Raw genomic sequence first — 22,339 nt, forward strand, 5'->3', positions numbered from 1 at the left:
CAATGGAACCATAATCGAATTTCGAACGTATGAGTGATCGATACAGGTGTAAGAGGGTTGCTTGATCCCCTCCCCACTTTGAGTTGGAAACAACTTTCAACAAGTCAAGAGCCTTCAAGCATTTAGTTTTAAGGGACTTGATATGAGGCAGAAATGTTAAATGGGAGTCAAAGATTAGGCCCAAAAACTTGGCCTCCTTTACAACTTTGATGGGAGTGCCATCTAGAGATAGTTCAGGGTCCTTATGTGGTTTATATTTTCTGCAAAAATGTATACAGTTAGTTTTGGATTTAGAAAATTTAAAGCCGTTTTCAAAACACCATTTACTTATTTTGTTTAAACACAACTGCAGTTGTCGTTCAATAATATGCATATTTTCCCACGACAAGAAATATTAAAATCATCCACAAATAACGATCCACCAATTGAATCATTTAAAACTTTTGATAAACTATTTATCTTTATGCTAAAAAGTGTGACAGACAAAATACTGCCTTGTGGAACACCCTGATCCTGATTGTAATGATCAGACAGGGTAGAACCCACTCGAACTTGAAACTGTCTGTCATTTAAAAAATTTGCTATAAATTGAGATAAACGACCTCGCAAGCCGTAGTCATGTAGGTCTCTTAAAATACCATATTTCCAGGTTGTGTCATATGCTTTTTCTAGATCAAAAAAGATAGCCACAGCATGTTGTTTATTAATTAGTGCATTTTTAACAAATGATTCTAAACGCACTAAGTGATCGTCAGTACTTCTGTTTTTACGGAAACCACACTGTATATCAGTTATAAGGTTATTTGTTTCCAAGTACCAAACTAGTCGATTATTTATCATGCGTTCCATGGTCTTGCAAACACAGCTAGTTAATGAAATCGGATGATAATTGGATGGATCGGTATGATCACGTCCAGGTTTAGGTATGGGTACTACTATGGCGTCACGCCATGAGGGAGGAAAGTTACCCGATGTCCAAATATCATAAAAAATATTGAGAAGTGTCATGAGCTTGATCAAGAGCAGTATGGAGTTCATAAATAGAAAACGTTTCATTATAATCTTCCCCATTATCAGAACTGAAATTAATAGTTTTCTTTTCTTCTTGTTTTTGATATTGCTGGAATTTTGGTACATAATTTGAAGAGGAAGAGTGTTTAGCAAGGGTTTCACCTAGTTTATTAGCAATATCTGATTTATCAGTAAGCAATTGATCTCCATGTTTGAGATGATGGACAGTAGATTTAGTACCTTTACCTTTGATTTTCTGGACCATGTTCCATACCTAGGACATGGGTGTCCGAGAATGTATTTTGGACACATAATTTTGCCAAGATTGGCGTTTGTTCTGTTTAAAAGTACGCCGCGCTTTAGCATTTTAAATTTTAAATTTATTTAAATTATGTACCATAGGATGGCGACGGAAATAATGTTCTGCCTTTTTCCTTGCCTTCCTAGCTTGTTTGCACTCATTGTTGAACCATGGTTTTCTTATGTGTGGAACTACAGAGGAATTTGGTATACACTCATCAGCTATGGAATTCAGTTCATCAGTAAAACATTTAATAGCATCAGGAACGTCAATAAAAAGTTCGGGTTTAAGTTTTTCAGCACACAGTGTTTCATATAAAGTCCAGTTAGCCCTTGTAAAATTCCGCCTTGATGATGGAGGAACATCAGATGGAGTTACAGCTTTTAATATAGTAGGAAAATGGTCACTTCCACAGAGGTCATCGTGGACTGACCATTCGAATTCATTTAATAGTTCTGAATTTGTAAGTGACAAGTCGAGAGCAGAATAAGTCCCTGTACCAGGGTGTAAATATGTGTTGGAACCATCATTATAAATACATAAATCATTGTCAAAACAAAAGTGCTCCAACAATTTACCTCTAGTGTTTGTACTTACACTACCCCAGAGTCGGTTGTGGCCATTTAAATCTCCCATTATAATACAGGGCTTCGGGAGCTGATCATATAGAGCTTGAAGATCGGTTTTGGCAAAAGCCGAAGATGGTGAAATATAAAGAGAGCATAGCATAAACGCTACATGTAAAATAATTCTCACTGCAACAGCCTACATATTAGTATTAAGTGAAACAGGGCTTTGAATAACATTTTGTCTGATTAGAATGGATGATCCGCCAGTGGCCCTATCCCCCAGAGGTGAAAAACAATGATATGCATTAAAATGACGAAGGTCAAATGCATCTGTTTGTTTTAAATATGTCTCTTGGAGACATAACGCTGAAGGTGTGAAATCTTGGACTAATAGCTGTAATTCATGTGAATTAGTCCTCAATCCTCTGCAGTTCCATTGTACAATATTATTGGAATAAACTATCTTTTGGGGGGATTTTTTGGGGATCTACCCCGCACTCTTTTGGAGGGCGACAAGCTATGTGCTCTAGAATGGACATTTTCAGAAATGTCCATATCTTCAAGAGACCCATATTTATTAAACAATTGAATTTTATTTTGTGACCCCTTAGGAGCTCTGCCACTTTGTTGTTTTGAAGCATCAGACTTAGGTTTGGGTTTAGTTTTAACAATTTGTTGTCTATCAGCTGTTGAATGAGACTCAGAGCGTGACTGTGAAGATGACTTATGATCAGAGGACTTTGATGTAGTAGGAAGTGATTCCTCAGTCTGGGATGATATAGCAGGGTATAAAACCTGTGGGGAGTCGGAACTGACCCAAGTCAAGGTAGTTTGGCATCCTGTGGATGATTTTGTTATTTTAGAGCTGGATTCAGATGATGATTTTGCTACTGTAGCATAACTTTCTAGAAGGCAGATCTCTTCACCAGTTTCTTTGCCTCAGAAAAAGAGATATTTTGGGTGAACTTTATTTTGTTAATCGCCATTTGCTCTTTCCATATTGGACACTGTTTTGACGAAGATGAATGGTCGCCAGAGCAGTTAGTGCATTTTTTAAAGTCACTGTCACAATCTTCTGTTGTGTGTGTCTTCTCACCACAGTGAGCACACACAACAGACAATGTGCAGGTAGATACACTGTGTCCATATTTCTGACATTTAAAACACCTGAGAGGGTTGGGGATGCAGGTTTCAACTTGGATATTGCAGTAACCCGCCTTTACTGATTTGGGAGCATTCGGCAAGGAAAAAGAAAACAGATAGGTATTTGTTTGGATTGTTTCATTGTTTTTTCGGGTGGAAAAGCGCTTCACATACAGCACACCTTGATCCTTCATTTCGCATGCTATATCAAGCTCGGACATGTCAGCAAACAACCGATCACGATCTCTGACGATACCTTTACTTGTGTTCAAGGTCTTGTGAGCAGAGACCGTGACCGGAATGCCCACAAAAGATTCAAGGTTCATCAGATTGGTTGTCTGCTGTTTCTTGCCACACTCTATTAGCAATGCACCCGAACGCAAGCGTCTAATGTTCTTAACATCCCCAGCAATACCTTGAATGCCCTTAGATACTGCGAAAGGGTTCAACTTCAATGGTGTCTTGTCCGGAGTCTCAATAACGAGGAAACGTGGCCAATACTCAATCGATAGAGACGGTCTATGAGAAGTATCAACGGGATCAATTTCAAGTGGACGTTTGTTTTTTTGGGGGGGTATTTCATAAGCCATGATTGGTGTCATATGGTTCATCATCCGAGCTCCCCACCCACCACGGAGTATCACAAGGACAATGCTAAAGCAAGCGGGCCTCCAGCTTGCAGCACCAAGGATACCCGGATGATATACTCCAGCAGAAGAATTAAGAGATTAATAATTCTACCAGATTGGCCCATGAGCCACCGCCTTCTGGCATAGGACTCTAGGCAAATTACAGAACAACATACTTCAAATTAAAAATGTTTTAGATTATAAAGCCAAGTCCAAATTTACAACGATTCCAAATGATATATGTGCATTGATAAATATAATAATGCCCCATGCACAGGGCTTGGCATGACCAGCAGATTGGTCGAACCGGGCCTATTCGACCACCCGTCTAGGCGAAGTCAGGGCTGAAGTGGTGTATTGAGCAACAGGAACACGGCTGCAAGCTCCCATTGCCCTCAACCACCAGGATCCCCTCCTCCGCCGACACAGGGCTGCAACCCACGGCAAACGGGTTGGTGGACCAAATATCCCCCCAGGTCCACTACGGGGATGTCGGCGAGCTCTTGGCGTTACCCAGCACCCACCACAAGGAGGTGGCTCGCCACGGGTGCCCAGGATCATACAAAGTACCAATACATGAAGAATCATTACATGGTGGCAGCAGGGTACTAGCCCACGTTCCAAGGATGGATGTACACAAAAAAGTGGATATAGAGGGAGATAAGGGCTACTGAGAACTGTAAGTTGGAAACTGGAGTAGACAAAGGAACTTTGCTGATTTTGTCACCCTGTGCCTTGGCTTAGGTTTAAAGTGTTGGTATCACATGCAAATATAAGGAATTGAAGTTAAAAGACAAATATATGCAGAGAAACTGGTGTTTATATGTTGGTGTGTCAATTATAAGAAGACAAAGACCCCAGTTGTAATCCGATCAGCCTAAGCACATGTCCTAACCAAGATGACAGTGCCCATGCAGTAAACATCCTGTCTCCAGACTTACTGTTACATCTACTGGAGTAAAAGTGAAAGAAATTGGAAGAAAATGGATCCATTAGCAATCCCTAAGCTTAACTGGGCAAGCCAAGACATTGCAAGTGAGTTTAAACTGTTCAAGCAGCGATGCCAGCTATACTTCTAAGTGAAGAATGTCAAAACTGATAAACAAGTTGACCACATACTCCTGTTCACTGGTGATGAAGGCTTGAAAGCATTCAACTCGTGGTCACTTAATGATGAGGAAAGTAAAGACCCAGCTGTTATCTTCCAGAGATTTAGTACACACATACAGCCAAACACAAACTTTAGGGTGGAAAGATTCTGCTTGCAACGATATAAACAGGACCCTACTGAATCAGTTGACACCTACATGACTAGGTGCAAGTTGCAAGCATTCAAGTATAAATTTACAGACGCTGAGCTGAAAGAAAGGCAGATCGAACAACTAATTATTGGTACCAGAATACCGGAACTGCAAAAAGAATTGCTAGGAAAGGATGAAAAGCTTACCTTAGAAGCGGCTATAGACATAGTCAGGGTCCACAAGGCATCGATCACCAACATGGCCCAACTTCAAGGGGTACAGACAACACAGACCGATGTACACCACATAAGGAAGGAGCAGTCGTGTCGGTACTGTGGAAGATACCACCCACCCAACCGTTGTCCAGCTTATGGCAGTGAATGTGAAAATTGTGGACGTATGAACCATTGGAAATCTGTATGCAGACGGAATTATGGCAGTAACACCCAACAACAAGGTAGAGGTGGAAGTAACAGTCGCAGCTACAGCCGTGGCAGAGGCCAAGGCGGAACACCTCCTACAAGACGGTACAGAGGTAGGAGTAGAAACTTTGAAGTTTGGCCAACTTTGAAACTCTGACCTTTGAATCCCTATCCTTCGATTCCATCAGTGATGACCAAAACAATGACACGCGGGACGAAGTATTCGCAACAATCAATATTAGCCTCGAGGATCGACCTCTACAACCGGCAACCCTTAAGGCGAAAGTCGACACTGGAGCCCAAGGGAACCTCTTACCACTTCGTGTATTTCAACGCATGTATCCAAGAAAAGTTGACAGCGTAGGAATCCCACTGCCAGGCACAACTAAGCCAAGCTCAACTGTACTCAGAGCATATAATGGTTCCAAGATTGCCCAATATGGAAGAATAACAATTCCGTGCAAATACAATGGTAGCAACTGCCAAGCTGAATTTTTCATATCCGGAGCTGATGGACCGGTTATTCTTGGACTTCCTACATCCAGGCAACTCAGACTTGTAACCCTCAACTGCGAGATCACAAGCTCATCTCCCACATCAAAAATCAACCAGAGAGAAGACCTGGTTAGGCAATACCCTGACAGGTTCGAAGGGTTCGGCAAGTTCAAGAAGGAATGCCACATCACAGTAGACTTATCCGTACCACCAGTAGTACATCCACCAAGACAGTGCCCTATTCACCTCAAGGAGGAAATAAAGGCAGAACTTGTGGATATGGAAAAAATGGGCGTGATTACCAGAGTTACTGAGCCTGCAGATTGGGTGTCAAGCCTAGCTTACAGCAGAAAGTCTAGTGGGAATTTACGTGTATGCCTGGACCCAAAAGATTTGAATCAAGCTATCAAGAGGCCCCACTACAAAACACCCACTCTACACGAGATCACCCACAAGTTCTCAGGAGCAAAACTGTTCTCCAAGTTGGATGCTAGACATGGATATTGGTCTGTTACCCTTGACAATAATTCTAGCAAGCTGATGACATTCAACAGCCCATTCAGATAATACAGATTCCTCAGACTCAGACCTTTGGACTCTGTCTGCGCCAGGATGTCTTTCAGCACAGATCCTGGAACAGTGCCCTGGGACAGTTGGCATAGCTGATGATATTGCTGTCTTTGGAAAGAACGAACAAGAACATGACGACAATCTGCACAATCTCATGCAGGTTGCCCATCAAATTGGCCTCGTATTCAATCCAGGAAAATGTGAGATTAAGACCAATCAAATTAAGTTCTTTGGACTTGTATTTGACGCGGAAGGCGTTCATCCAGACCCAGACAAAGTCAAAGCCATCAAGGAGATAGACACCCCTACTGATGCAAAGCAGCTTCAAGAATTCCTTGGCATTGCCACATACATGGGTCCATTCATACCTCATCTCTCTCAACACTCAGCACCCCTAAGAGAACTCATCAAAAAAGACGCAGAATTAACATGGTCAGAATCTCACCAGCTAGCGTTCAACAGCATCAAAGAACTCATCTGCAAGGAAGTGACACTCACCTACTTCGACCCTAGACTCGATTCCATCCTCAGAGTCGATGCCTCAACCAAAGGGTTGGGAGCCGTCCTTCTGCAGAAAGACAAGCCCATAGCCTTTGCCTCTAAATCCTTGAGTGAAACGGAACAGAGGTATGCCAACATTGAAAGGGAGATGCTAGCTGTAGTGTATGGGTGTGAGCGCTTCCATACCTACTTATATGGCAAGCAGTTTACAGTCGAGTCTGATCACAAACCCTTAGAGATGATCCACCTAAAGAATTTATCCGCTGCACCACAGAGACTTCAAAGAATGCTTCTGCGCATACAGCCCTATGATCTGACAATTAAATACAGGCCAGGCAACATGATGCTGATGCACTGTCTCATTCACCGACAAAGTACCAAGCAACAATTGATCTGGACGTGAGAGTTGACATGGCCCAATTCTCTACAACCAAAATCCAGGCATTGAGAGATAAAACAAGCAAAGACAAAGAACTACAGGCCTTAAAGGAAATCATAATAGGAGGTTGGCCCGAAAATCGAAAACAAGTCCCAGCACCCATGAGACCCTACTGGGCATACAGGGATGAGCTGTCAATAGAAAATGGCTTACTCCTAAAAGGTGACAGTGTTATCATCCCAAGCAGCATGACAGAAGAAATCTTGGAAAAACTGCATGAAGCACACCAAGGGATTGTTAAGACAAAGCTAAGGGCCAAGTCATGTGTGTTTTGGTGCAACATGGGAGCTGACATTGAGAAAATGGTGAAAAACTGCCATGTGTGCCAAGAATTCCAACAGTGCCAACCATCAGAACCCTTGCTTCAGCACAAACTGCCTACTAGACCATGGCAAGTACTTGGAACTGACCTGTTCTACCTGGATGGCACAGAGTACATCATACTCAGCGATTATTTCTCCAAGTTCCCCATCATCTGAGAAGAGTAAATGGAACCGGAAGTCAAGGAGTAATCAACATTCTGAAATCCATCCTCGCTGAACAGGGCATACCAGAGAAGATAGTAAGCGACAATGGGCCCCACTTCTCTTCCTCAAAATTCCAGGAATTTGCAGAATCATGGGGATTTGAACACACCACATCCAGCCCTCACTATATCCAGTCTAACGGCTTTATCGAACATCAAATTCAGACAGTCAAACGGACATTACAGAAAGCAAAGATCACCAACCTCCATCTAGCCTTGCTCATCCTCCGGTCCACACCAATTGATCACCATCTACCATCACCTGCAGAACTTCTCAACCGAAGGAAAATGATGACAAACTTACCAACAAAGATCAGATCTGAAGAAAACAGGAAGGATGCTATAAAACAGCGGTTGGAGGAAAGACAACTACTACAAAAGCAAAACTTTGATAGACGAGCCGGAGATGAACTTGCACCACTCATCTCCAACCAACCTGTCCAAGTACGAGACCAGCAAATAGGTAGATGGAACGAGGCAACAGTTATTCAACCATCACCTGAGCCCCATTCTTACCTTGTCAGAACACTAGATAGCTCGGTGCCCCGTCGGAATCGACGAGATCTGAGAGAAACATCTATACCAGAGACAAGTATCAGTACACCACCAACACGTACAAGTCCGCCAAACATGCCCACTCAACAACAAAGGCATGTAACCTTTAACTTGGACAGCTACCAAACCAACAACCAAGCCAACAGCTGCAGACCACTGAAGTCCCCAGTCCCACAAGATGAAAGGCCAAAGCAGTGCAACTCTGGTTCTAGCTCCAACACCTACAGAACCAGATCTGGGAGAGAGGTTAGAAGACCAAGATACCTCACTGAGTGACATTAAAAGTGTAGCTCTAGTATTAAGTGACAAATTATAGTATAGTCTGTAGAATAGAACCCAGTGACTACAAACTCTCACTCGTGCCAAATATAGTATTAGCATCATCTGAAAAGTGAATACTCATCTCTGTCCATTTGTAGCATAGTATGTGCATATTCCCTACATCCTTAATTCTTATTAAAATAAGGGGGATGTAATATATGGACTATATTGCCAGCCACCTCACTACCCCCTTTGGGCAGTACCATTCCTGGTGTAGGAATATGGCACTACTTGTACCATGCTTGTTGATCAGTAAACATGTGACTTAACTTGCTCTCCAGTTCTCTGTGCATACAATACGGAATTCCAGGATCATACAAAGTACCAATACATGAAGAATCATTACACCTGCTGACTGGCAAATCTCGACAGTAGTCACGCTTACCAGGAATGGCACCAAAGATCATCACTGGCAATTGAAGGCTAACATAGTAATCCACATCACTGGACCAACACGTGTATGTCACTTCATAATCACTCTAAGCATCAAAAGTCTCCGGTAAAGAAACAGTCCGCCATATTGAAACCAATCTGGGGCGCTTCTGTGTATCACCCTTGGTAAGCTGTCTCTCTCAGCTGGATGAAGATTCCCGACATCGCCGCTGTAACTGGTAATGGCAATCTTCGTTGTCCTTGGCATTAACAAAATGAGGGTGTTATCCGCTTATTGGACCAAGATAATACTGTCAGTGTACTTCATAGAGCCTCCAAAAAGCAAAATTCTCCAGTATACATACAGTTGTCCGACATATGCAAAAGCTAAAAAAAACTTACAACACGGTCGTCAGTTAACCATACAACTCCTAAAATACAGTCAAAATGATGCCTGTTACTAGACAAGGCATCACTGCTGGTCCCACATGAAAAAAAATCCAAAACAACACTGTCCATAAACTTGCCCTAGAGAGATATCAACGCACAGTTTATGGTTGGTGCGTTGACTGAGGATATAGTTCATAATTAAGATGAACACTGGGTTGAGTTGTTTTATGACAAAACCATAGTTGAGTTCAAACTTTTTTAGTTGCTTACACAAGACATGACAAACAAGTATGTCATATATGGTAATTAATGGGAGTGACAAAGAGGAACAGTGATAAAGATTAAGAATGCAGATTGAATAATAACAACTAAATATTATATGGCCCGGCAACATATTTTTTGGTCTTTAGAAATATTTGGACAAGGCTGTCCTTAAGTAGACACTATAATAGAGACACCAACACTGTAACAAGCAATATATCATAACAGAACTCAGTGAAGCATCAGAGACTGGTGTCTGAAATAGGAGGGTGAAGTAATGGTTCATCAGCAAGCATCGAATATCCCTACAGATGAGACAAAAACATAGCCTAAAGCAGCGCACTGGGCAAAAATAGAGCACTGGGAGTAAATGAGCAACCGGCTGGCTGAGACAAAACTCCCATGATATAATGATGACAACGAAGTCTCCACCACAAGTGCCACACTAGGTGGGAAGGTAAAACCTGCTGTACCAGGATCACAAGATGAACTGGTAGAACTCGGCAATAGAGTCACTCCCACTGGGAACAAAGTTCGCAAAGGAGACAAGCACAGAGGTGGTAGTAAGCAGCACAATGCAAGCTGACATGAAACCAGAAGCACTCAAAGCCAACAACAAACTCCATGCACTTTGAGAATGCACCGAACAAAGTCACCCTGAGCAATCATCACTCTCGTCACACTGGAGTAACCACTCAGCTAATCAGTGTATGAGAGGGAGCTGCGGTGATGAGGGGATGGAGCATCAATCCAGGTATGCCGTAAGGAAGAGCCGAACCAGGCGTACTATGAGGATGTGCTGAACCTTCAAGTGTGGTGAAAATACATGACAAAGCAGGCACCATAGTGTGTGTAAAAACTGAACCAGGGGCAAGCTGTGCTCTAAACAAAGTCCTGAAACCGCAGTAAGTGGTGTTATGAATAAATATGCCGAATTGAGAGCAAGCGGCACTCTGCAAACGGGTACCTGTCCAGATGTAATTGACGCTGCAGAGGTAAACAACGCACTGGAATAAAGTGGTGGTCCACAACCAAATGGCAGGGTAATGCACCACCCCTATCAATCAAAGTAGAAAGCACCAGACTGAATCGTGCACACTATGAGTAAGCACTGATGCAGGCACCCTGTGTTGTTGTTCATGATAATCTGCAGTTTGTTTAAACAATCCATGTATATACATCTCTCATCATCTTGTTGTATTCACTCTTAACTTCATATCAATGTAAGAACCAACATCAAAATGTCACTCTATGCAATAAATAAGAAGTTGTCATCTTTAAGTTGTATGTTACATTCACAGGAATACTGTAAGCGCGAATTTGGGCAGTGCAAGAATAAGCGCCAAACTTGGGATAAACGGCGTACTGGTTCAAAGTGATGGTTCTAACCAAAGCAGCGCTTTGGCCTGTAGGAAAGCGACGCACTGAAGTGAATCTATTACCCATAAGCAGTTTGTAAAGTACAATCACATTTCGCTTCATATTGCATATGTTTCCCATTCCATAATTTGTATTGCCCAATTGAATACACATGAGCACAGTTTGGACACAGAAGTGGAGGTAGATAAATGTCAACATGTGCATGTGGAGAAACAGCAACCAGCATCTTGTCCAAGTTATCATAGACTTTAAAATCAAACTGAAGACATAATCGTAAATGGAAGGTTGCAAACAGTACATAATACAGTACAGCACTCAAGACCAGACACCGAATCAGGACCACACGAGCAGAATGCTGACCAACTTCATATAATCACTAGCTTGGAGGGATCACTATAGATTAGCTCACATGACAAAAGTTACTGTAGGTAAGTTGAATGCCACTGCAGAAAAAGAGATACAATGCAAAGAGTCTCTTCGTCTGGTGATGGTGATAAATGATGAGCTAGTATGACAATCTCGCTTCAAATGTAGATATGATGAAAGACCCTAAGAAACCTCCGATGATCCACATCAGCCACTCGTCTTGTCCATTCCATGATATAATAAGGGAAGACTATTCCTCATGATGAAAAATAGAGACAAGTGGGAGACCGAGCATATCGTCCAGCAGACAATGGTTACAAGCATGAAAATTGGCAGATATGTTGCTTATACTACAAAAATAAGATACAAATAGGGAGGTATGGAAAATTCAAGATGGCCACCATTTTTCAAGATGGCCGTCACTTTCCATTCAGAATTACACAATCAGAGACGTAGATTCAATGTAAATTCCACAATATTCATACAGTATGCATGAATTAGGCCACATATGATGCTTGCGCTATAAAAATAATATGCAGATGGGGAGGCATTGAAAATTCAAGATGGCTGCCTTTCTTACTGAAAATTACACTGTCAGAGACTTTGATTCAATGTAAATTCCACAATTTTCCTACAATATACATGGAATTTGGCAGTTATGATTCTTGTACTGATAATATGCTCATACGGAGACTTTGGAAATTCAAGATGGCAGCCATTTTTTAATATGACTACCATTTTCCATTCAGAATTACACTGTCACTTCTGGACCACCAACTGCCCATCTTCTCAAGGCAGATGCATTCTCTGTAAGACCGATGACGCAAACCGTCACCTTTTATGCTTGCATTATTCTGTTTATGAGCATGATCCATTGGAATTGCAGAATAAACCTTTGTGTCTTGTGAACAACAAAATTCCCTTTCTTGAACTCTTCAGTTGTGTTTGGATGAACATGACCGACTCTTTAGGTCTCAAATATGCACTAGCATCCATCTTGCATAGTTTGTATAGTCAAAGGCAAACATCCATGGTGTCATGACTTCTAGAAGTCTGATATAAAGTTTCTGCTTCTTAAGCATCCAACAAGGGACAAGAGCAACAGTTCCATGTTTAGAACCATCAACCAGAAGTGGAATGTTGGAGATATCTTTGATGTAGTGTTGATCCAGTCTTCAAATGTTGCTGAATATTGTCCATGACCCTCAAGATGAAGATGATAAAGTGCACAAGCATTGACTTCATGTGCTTGTCTAGTCCTTCTGACATGTGATCACTGAAGGAACGAATCAGCTTTGCCAGAAGATGCAATCTGGGCTTCAACTATCATATCTGTCCACCCACTGTCCATGAGTCAGCTTCCCAACACTTGAGAAATGCCATCTCTATATGTAACCCTCCCATCATTATTATCATCTTGTCCTCACCATGTGTTGCTGGATACTGCCACTATGTCTGTTTCATTGTGGCATACAATGGTTAGTCTGCAGCTATGACTGGAGTTTGTCCAGGATTGACGAAAGATGTTGCCTGTGCAATCACATCCATGCCATGTTTCAACATTGCAGCAGAGTCAGCATTTTCTGTGAAAAGTGGAAGGAGATGTGAAATGGACTTGATGATCTGATCTGAATGATGCTTCTTTGCATGGTACACAGCCCATGAAACATCAGGGTGATGAGCTTGCCTTTCTTTAATTAATGTGTCCACATGTGTTAACCACCTGAAAACAAACGAAATAACATTTGAATAATTTTTCAAAGTTCAATTATCATGCATACTTCATGTGGACATGTATGTACAGTATACAGAGGTGAAAGTTTGATCAAGTTTAAGTGACATGTTAAAGAGGAAGCAACTTTTTCTCCTAGTTGTATCGACTATCAGTAGATCAGTGTAAGTGAGTATTTATGTAATATTTACATCATTAGAAGGTGGAAGACTCTTATGATAATTGAAACATAATTGAGGATTTTTTTCTGGAAGAACTTAAATTCACATACTCATTTTCTTGATACATGAAGTCATCAAATTTCACAACTGTAGAAGCATGATAGCCTAGTATCTATGGACAGGATGAAACATCTTTCTTGAGGATAACTGTTGGAACCTCTTCAGAAAAAGCAGGCAGCTCCCTCACAAACTTTGACTGTGGTTTGGAGTTTGTGTCCTTTAAAGGTTCCATTCTGTCAACTCCTTGATTGTCTTCACTTGGATGCTGAAAGATGGATATGCCTGTACCATGAAAGAACCCTTGTGCAGTTGTTGAGCTTGGGTTGTGATCAATGCTGTCTATTGCTGATGTTGCAAAGAGGTTTAATTTGACTTTTGATGGACAGACAACTTGTTCCTCAGTGACATGCTGCATTAGCTACCTCTGTGGAAACTCTGTCATATGATATAGATCTTCCAAAGTTAAACATGAAGTCAATCAAGTCTCTTTTCCAAGTGTCTTGGCATGAAGTGTCATTCCAATATACAAGGAAAGTGGTGTCTCTCGATCCTTATTGTGCTGAAGGGATGTAGTTCCTTCCTTTGCATGTTTACTACAGCTGTAAACAAGTAACTGAGAAAGTTTGTTTCCAGCAGTTGTCTGTGAATTAGGAGTTTTTCCTTTCTGAATCATTCCGAGAGAAAGTAGAAAGTGTGGAATAGACTGTTTCTAGCAGTTTACATCAAACGCTCCTGAAAAAGGCTTGTGTGTCATTGACAAAATGTCCTTTCTAATGAGTTGAGCTGCTTTACAGAGTATCTGATCATTATCATCAAAATTCTGATAATGACCAGTTCTCAGAGCTTCCCCTACATGTTCTTTGAATACCAAAAGTGTTTCCCTTCCCCTTGAGTGAGCTTGGAGATCTTGAAACTCATCTAGTAACTTGTTCTTCAGTCTTGTGCTGTGAATGTCATATTTCAGGTCATGATATTGCAAATAGCTTGAGTACTCTCTAGACAGTGTTGACAGTTTAAGTACAGGGAGATTTTTTTGTCGACAGTCATCAACATTCTGTTTAAGCTGACCAAAAGCTAGACCTTCTTTACGTCTTTGGGAATGAGAGATATCATGTGTAAGTGCCTCTGTTTAATCTGCTTTTCTGTATAAATTGGAAAGACATACAGCATGATGCTATGCATCCTGTGCCATCAAATGTGATGAACTGAACTTAGCTAACAGCTGACTATCATGCAACTTCAAATCACACACGTGTACACTTTGTCAAGTTGAAATGTTGATACACATTTTAACTGTGATTGCATTCCTGACTGCTCACAAACAAAGCAAAGGTTGCTGGTATCTAAGGTTTTGTTCCTGTCATAAGATGAACTTCATCTGGCTTTACTTTCATTGTGTTGTGATGGGTAAAGGCAGTCACCACAGTCACTAGTTCAAGTTTTAAGCTCTTTTTATAATAATCTTTTCTTTGCCCTCTGCAGCATGTTTTGTTGAATTTGAGACCACATGACTTGTGCCAGCATGCTCTGTGAGACTAAAAAGTGGTGAAAATATTCAGAACACCCTCAAAACCACTCAAATTTATGTCCATTGGCAGCTGTCCAAGTTCAGAAAAGGCTCCTAAGTTACTAGCCATTGTAGCGTAACAATTTCCTAATTTGTTCTTAGCATTGACAGGGCAGATAACAGGATCCTTTGTGTATTTCTGGCAAAATACACACAAACTCCAATCCATCTTCGAGGCGTCTGTGGACTGTGTTTAACTAGTCATCATCCGTGGAATCTGGACAACAATAAAGCTATTATTTTCTGGAGAAGTGAGCAAAAAATATTTCATGACATGATACTATGATCTTTCCATTTGAAAATGTCCTTGTCAATACCTAATACTCATGAATGATACCTTGAGAATTGGAATAACTTGTGAACATGTCTACTTATGTTGATAAGAGAAATATTACAGTTATTCGTTATTATCATGGGCATGATTTGAACTTGTACACCCAGATCATTTTTGATATCTGAAGCTAAATTTTTCCAAATAACAGTGACAGTATTTTGTTATTAAACCATTTAGTCTTCAGAAAATAAACCACATATGGCTTTTAGTTAATAGGCAGTGAAATGCCATCAAAATTGTAATTCAACAAACCTTCTCAACAGACCCAACCATCTAAAGAAATAAGATTAGCGGAAAGGTAAGTGTTATTACATGTAAATTATACATAACCAGTGATACCAATATTTTATTAAAATACCAAGTAATCTGAACAATGTAAATTGGGCAGTTTTTGGTTTTAGACAATTCTGAAACTATACACCCATGAAGGAGATATATATTATTTGTCTTGTCCAGTATTTCATGTCCTTGCAACTTGTTAGTGATGAAGCTCCTAGGTGCCCCTTGCACATACAAAAACACAGTAAAAGGAGTTTTACTCACCATTCATATCTCTTCAGCAACAATAAACATTCTTCTGGCCACTTGTGCAAAATCAATGCAAAATCTTCCAATTAAATATGTCTATTTGTCTGAATACATCATCTTAAACTTGACTGATGACATAACATCAAAGTCAAAAGAAGAGTCATCAGAAGATGATATATCCCCCAGGCCCCCACATATTTGAAAGGACAAAATCATCTGACAGTTACTTAATCTCTTTGTTTTGCAGAAAAATATTGAACAGTTTTTGAGTTATGCTCCGGAAACTAAGCAAATCCCTCTGTTTTGAGACTAAGTCTGAAACGTGGAAACCAAAAAAATAATAAATCACAAAAAAACTACACATATCAAAAGGCACCACTTTGGGTTCTACCAAGTTTTGCAGAAAAACATTGAATGGTTTTTGAGTTCTGCTCCAGAAACGAAACCCACCCCAACATTAGACTAACACCAAAATGTTCCATGGGAAAAACAAAAAAAATAAAACTGCCTAAAGTCTGTAAATAGCAAAAGGCACAACCATAGGTTCAGATTCTTATATCTTTAAATTTTGGTCTAAAAATATTGAATGTTTTTTGGGGTATGCTCTGGGAACAAAATGATTGCAAACAGACAAGGCATTGACAATATCTTCCTGCATTACAAAGGGGAGATCACTCTCATTCGACCTCATTTCTAGTACTTTCCACACAACATATAACATTGACTCAAAATTTCACAATATTTTTCTGAACTTGATACAAAAAAAATAAAACATATTTTTGAGTGCCTCATTATCTGAAATATGTTAGAATATTATTTTCTAAGCATTTTAACTAAAATTTCACATGTAACATGAAAATGCACAATTGCATACAAATCATGACATTATCCACTGGACTAATACACATGTACACACAGTGTGACGACAGTATGACAGGCACAGGTCATTACCTGAGCAGCTGAGCTTAATGATGATTGACAGGTGTTGGTATCAGGTTAGTGGCAGAGGTCAGATGGCCAGAGGCCAACAAGTTTTGATTCAACTTAGCTTAAAGCACATTCTACACATGATCAGGGAACAAGAAGAGAGCTGCATAATGTGAGATAGGATAAATTTTAAAATTATAACCTAAGTCTGTCGTCTTTTCAACAATATCTTCTGTCAACATCGCAGATAGGACAAACTTACTGAAAAGTACAAATTACGTGGGAGCACTGAATTAAAAAAACCCATCTATTTTTGTTGCTTATCTTATCTTATCTTATACAGTTTGAACAATAATGAAACTCTTAAATTTTTAATTGAATGTACAGGTTACCTTAGCACAAAAAGTAATCAATCAATGAATTATTTTGGAATCTCTCACTAAATACCACTGAAAATAACAAGATAAAAACAAAATAAAATTGGACGGATTCAAACTAACCAGCTGTTACCCCCTGGGTGCCAGAAGGACATACAAATATGTCCTTCCTCTTCAACCCTCATTTTGAAGTCCAATACAATTCTAAAAAAATCATGTACCAGTACACAAATATGCTTCACACTTTATAATTCTATGGAAACTTCCATGTTTCTTGATACCATCCACTGTTATCTCAGACAAAGTTTAAATAACATTTCAAAATTAAAGCTTCATGATAAACGTCGCCTTTTTGAGACTGTGTGAAATCACAATTCACTGTGTTATTTGCTATAAGTTTTGAAATGTGAAAATCGGATAATTACTGGGAGTACTGAATTTAAAAAATAGCATATAAATGATCACTGATATCCGAATTTCTTGTAATCATTAATGCTAAAATTGAAGCGTTGCGATGATGAAACTATAATCATTTGGGATGTTTTTGAAAGTGCTGAAGTGAGTTTTCTGTCATGTTGGATAGTGCTTTCAAACTCATATTTTGTGAAGGCCAGTACTGAGTCACCTATTACGTCACGTATGTTTCATGTTCAGCTGCGTCAAATGCATCACTGACTTTACCATACATTTTAGAATCAAATTACAAATGGTCTTTGTCACCAATACCATCTGTCTAGCTAAACTGAAACAAAAGATATTGGGTATGAAAATGAACATTGTGCTCGAAAGACTGTGCTTGTCTGAAATGAAGACAAAGAAAAATTATGATTTACACTAACATCCACTCATCTATTCATTATTTTCAATGGCTCAATACCCTTAGAATATGCATGTAAAGAGTACAAATAGGAAATTAAATCTAGATACAATGGAATGATTTGATAATTCATAAAAAATGTTTCCATGTAGCATGACTTCATGAATGACACAAAATCATGCAGAACAACAACAGTAATTATAAGTATTTCTGGCTTCTTTTACTGACTATGAAAATTATCAAAACATATAACAATACACAAATAGTCAGAGACATTCTGAATACATACATCTCATGTTTATGTACAAACGACCCCTCAGTCAAGGGAAGAATCTCCACACAATCCTGTCTATATTTGTCAAAGTCGCCATTTTGGTAAGAAATTGGTCATGGGTAATGACATCATACATCAACATTGAGTTACACCACAGGCAAACCGTAGCGCAAATGGGGTTGTGCAGCATAGAGAATATGACAAGTCTTCTTATATGTAAGCGAAGCGAGCAAAGGTTGGCAACATACTTTCCTCGCTTCGGATCGAAATATATTTTTCATGTCCAAATAAAATATTGCCACCATCAAAGGTACTCTTCCATTTCCTCACTTGGCTGTGCTCTCACATTTCTTACTCAACGTTTAGTAATTACTCACGTGAAATATGTTTTATTCAACATCTTAAGCACCCCTCGTGGTATTCAGATCGTTCTTCACCTACATTAGCCTTGCCAGCTTCCAGTTGAACAGAGTGAGGGAACAAAAATAAGCAGAATTTAGGAAGAAATAGTATATTGCCTAATGTTATCATGAACCTGTTGTCGCTATTGGCAGAATTTTCGTAACATTATTCTACATAAAAACACTTCTGGCGCAATGGGCAAATGAGGCAAGGGAGGTAACTGTAAGTATTCCATATAGAATAATATCCTCCTGTTCCTTCACTCCGTTGAACCGGAAGCTGGAAGAAGGAATGGAGGCAAAGAAAGGTCTGATATACTGCCAATTGTGCTTAAAATGTTGAATAAAAAATATTTCACGTGAGTAATTGTTCAAGATGGGGTTGGAAATGGGAGAGCACAACCCAGTGAAGAAATGGGTGCATACTTTTGATGGTGGCTATATTTTATTTTGACATGAAAAATATTTTTCAAACAGAAGCAAGGAATGTACGTTGTCAACCTTTGCTCGCATGTAAGAAGACTGGTCATTTTCTCTCTGCTGCGCAACTCATTTGTGCTACAGTTTGCCTGTGGTTAGACATTAGGCAATTTCTTTAAGGTGAAGATAGGTTCAACAACAGAGAACACAATCACCCTTACCTTTATATTAAACCTTTAGTATTACGATGCATATTTTGTGCATCGTTCAGATATTTGTTCATGAAACAAATTTCAGTATCTACATTTAGCCTTGTTCAGTGTCATATCATGGGTATGCATTTTTAATACCCTGAAAATATCCATGACTATAATACTTTTTCACTCAAAACTTACCAGGTGCAAGAGAACTCGCATGGCTTCCCGACACTGGGTGGGAGACTGGAGAATCTCACATACAGCATGTCCCATCAATGCCATCTTGCTACTGAGACACACATCACTGCCCACCAATACCCATCCACCCCAGTTAGAGGGGTGAGAGAACTGTTTTGTACACTGAACAGTTTTCACAGCTTTAGCAAGAGCCTGAGTTACTCTCTTATTGTCTTCCAGTGCTGTGTAGAAAATGCGCATCAGTAACTTTGATGCCTGGTCAGGTACTGGCCATAATGAAAACAACACACACTGGGCTCCTGCTGAAAGTAAGGCCCGTGTCAGGCCAATCACACCATCTGTGTTGACTCGACCTGCTCTGTCATCAGTATAGCCAGAGTTCAACACCACTAGTTTTGCATGGAGTTTCAGATTCAGAATGTCTGCTGCTGTGAGAAGGTAATCTGACAATGGAGGACCTTCTAATGAGTTAAATTCACCACCACTATTTTCTTGAGACTTGATTGTTTGGTACCTGCCTCCTGATGAAACCAAATCAGTTGGTGACAGTACAATAGATGAAAGTTTCCATGAGATGTGAGTGGCAAAGTGGATCACCTCAACTTGCTCTATTTGGTGCAAAATAGCTCCCTTTGTTGCTTCTACACCAATGAGTGGACGACATGACAACAACTCACCAATAATCCTCGACTCATATTCTGCTCCTGGAATCTCATGAAGATGCCAGTGCTGACTAATGTTCCAATTTAGTTTGGGATTGCCAACAACCAAAGCACCTGATGAATCTATCATTGGACGCCCCTGGCGGTCAAGTTTTTGTGTGTTCCCAAGTGCACTGATAGAAGGAACAATTATCAAGTTATACCTTTCAAATAAATAATGTTCAGTCTGTTCCTTTCGCAACATTAGAAAAGGAACCAAGTATAGGTCACCTTGAAGCACAAGAATAAGATCAATAGGATCAGAAAAATCTGGGCTTAAATTTGCCAGTGCTTCTTCCATTGGTCCCAAAAGGAAATTATACAAGGCTGAAAGAGGAGAACGACCTCCAGTAATGTGTTTTGCATTCCCTCTGTAACATGGGAAGTTTGTGTTTACAGTTCCACCAGCACCACTGGAAAGGCTGAAAATACTGTTGATACTGTACGTTGATGTATTAAAAGAATGGCCTCTGTTAACCATTCGTAGAAATCCTGTGCGATCATTTTCAGCAATCAGGCGGTCACCAATTTCCTCCAACTGAAGTTGGAATACTTCATCAGTCTCACTTTCTGATCCACTCTGGTTCTCTGTGCTCTGTCTTGCACCTCTACAAAATCAAAGAGAAGAGCTTGGAACTTGCAGTAAGCAAAACAGTAAGTAAGCAATGTTAAGATATAAAATTTTACACCAGTTCTTAAAGTCCTTTGCCTTAATAATCATCAGCTACAACATAGTACAAGGAACTTTGAATTTTTTTAATATTTTCATTGTAAAAGCAAAATTGAACACGCAACAAGTACCAGCACTTAAGTCAAGTTTTTTTCTTCCAGAAACAGTGTTGTCAATATCTACCAGACACCATAATCTAAATCTCATTCCAAACGGTTAATGAAAAACAACATCTTTGATATTCATCAACCATAACAAGTCAAATGGTTCATGGAGGGTCAAGGAAGTGATACTGATGAAACCTTTGAGAATGAAGTCTACAACTAAATCATTAATGGAACAAAAGAAAAAGAAAAGCTATCTATTTTTTCTGCATTTATTTCTCATGAGGTATGTTGTCGGAAAAAGCATTACAATTAACACTGACACACAACAGTGTTTTGCACTGTGTCCCTTTTACTTTTGACATGGCCCTTGAGACTGACCTGGAAGCAGGTACAGCGCCGAGACTAAGTTATCTAAGTGCTATCTGGTAAATGGTGTACTCTATATAGGAGTAGTACATTTGTCTTCAGTCCAGAGTAAACAAGACCTATATTCTCTAGGTACATACATAAAGGTTGAATTGGGTTCTTCGCAACAATGGTGTGAGTCAGTTCATTTAACCAAAAATGTTGCTAACAATATATAATGATTCAGAAGTAATGATTCATAAACAGTCTAACATATTAACCACCTTCATAAGTTAAGATCAAATTCTAAATAACACTTGTTTATTGAACTACCTGATGCTGATGCTATCTGGCTGTATGTGACTGTCGACACCAATGGCTTCTCGCATCTGTCCCACACAGTTTTCTAATATGGAGGCTGTTGTGAAGCTCAAAACACTTTGGCTGTCTCCTGCTGTTGAATCTACATCTCTTTCCAACTCACTTAGAGACATCTTTTCAAACTGGACCAAACCTACAACAATGCACGAATTAATTTAACATTGCTTTGCAGCAAATATGGAAGATTTCGCACCATTATCTAGAGTATAATAATACTCACAATACTACTGGTAACATTTCACTGCCTTTTTTCCCCGAGACCAGTTTCCGAATCCACGAATTTAGCTTGAATTAATGTCCATGGTTTTGTGCTGTCTTTCATCTTGTGGTCCTCTAATTGTTACCCACAGGAGTTATCTAGAGTTATCAACCTGACTCACGTATAATGGTTGTCTCAGGTAATGTTTCAAGATTGTATCACATGGTTACACTATATAATCAGAGATGTGCCTTGTAAGTCCCCAGGATTTGATTTGTGAATCCCTGGGATGTGTATTTCAATCCCCAAGATGAGATTTGTAAATACACAGGACGTGACCTTGATCATTTCTAAACCAAGGTTTTGAAAAAACTTTGTCTTGCTATCACTGATTGTAAAATATCACATTATTGGAAACTTCCACTATATTGTGGCAACACCTGGTTTTGAC

General features: G+C 39.8%; 1 protein-coding gene across 1 annotated transcript in view; it reads right to left on the reverse strand.

Moving 5' to 3' along the window:
• LOC137296373 (tetratricopeptide repeat protein 28-like) overlaps positions 1-22,339 on the reverse strand; it is a 197,447-nt gene that overhangs the window by 66,373 nt on the left and 108,735 nt on the right. Inside the window, exons 9-10 of the mRNA XM_067828159.1 lie at positions 21,642-21,822; positions 19,486-20,794 (exon numbers count right to left, since the gene is read on the reverse strand). Of these exons, the coding sequence (XP_067684260.1) occupies positions 19,486-20,794; positions 21,642-21,822 (1,490 nt within the window). The remainder of the gene's footprint in view (positions 1-19,485; positions 20,795-21,641; positions 21,823-22,339) is intronic.

Source organism: Haliotis asinina, chromosome 1 (assembly GCF_037392515.1).
Source record: "Haliotis asinina isolate JCU_RB_2024 chromosome 1, JCU_Hal_asi_v2, whole genome shotgun sequence".
Classification (NCBI taxonomy): Eukaryota; Metazoa; Mollusca; class Gastropoda; order Lepetellida; family Haliotidae; genus Haliotis; species Haliotis asinina.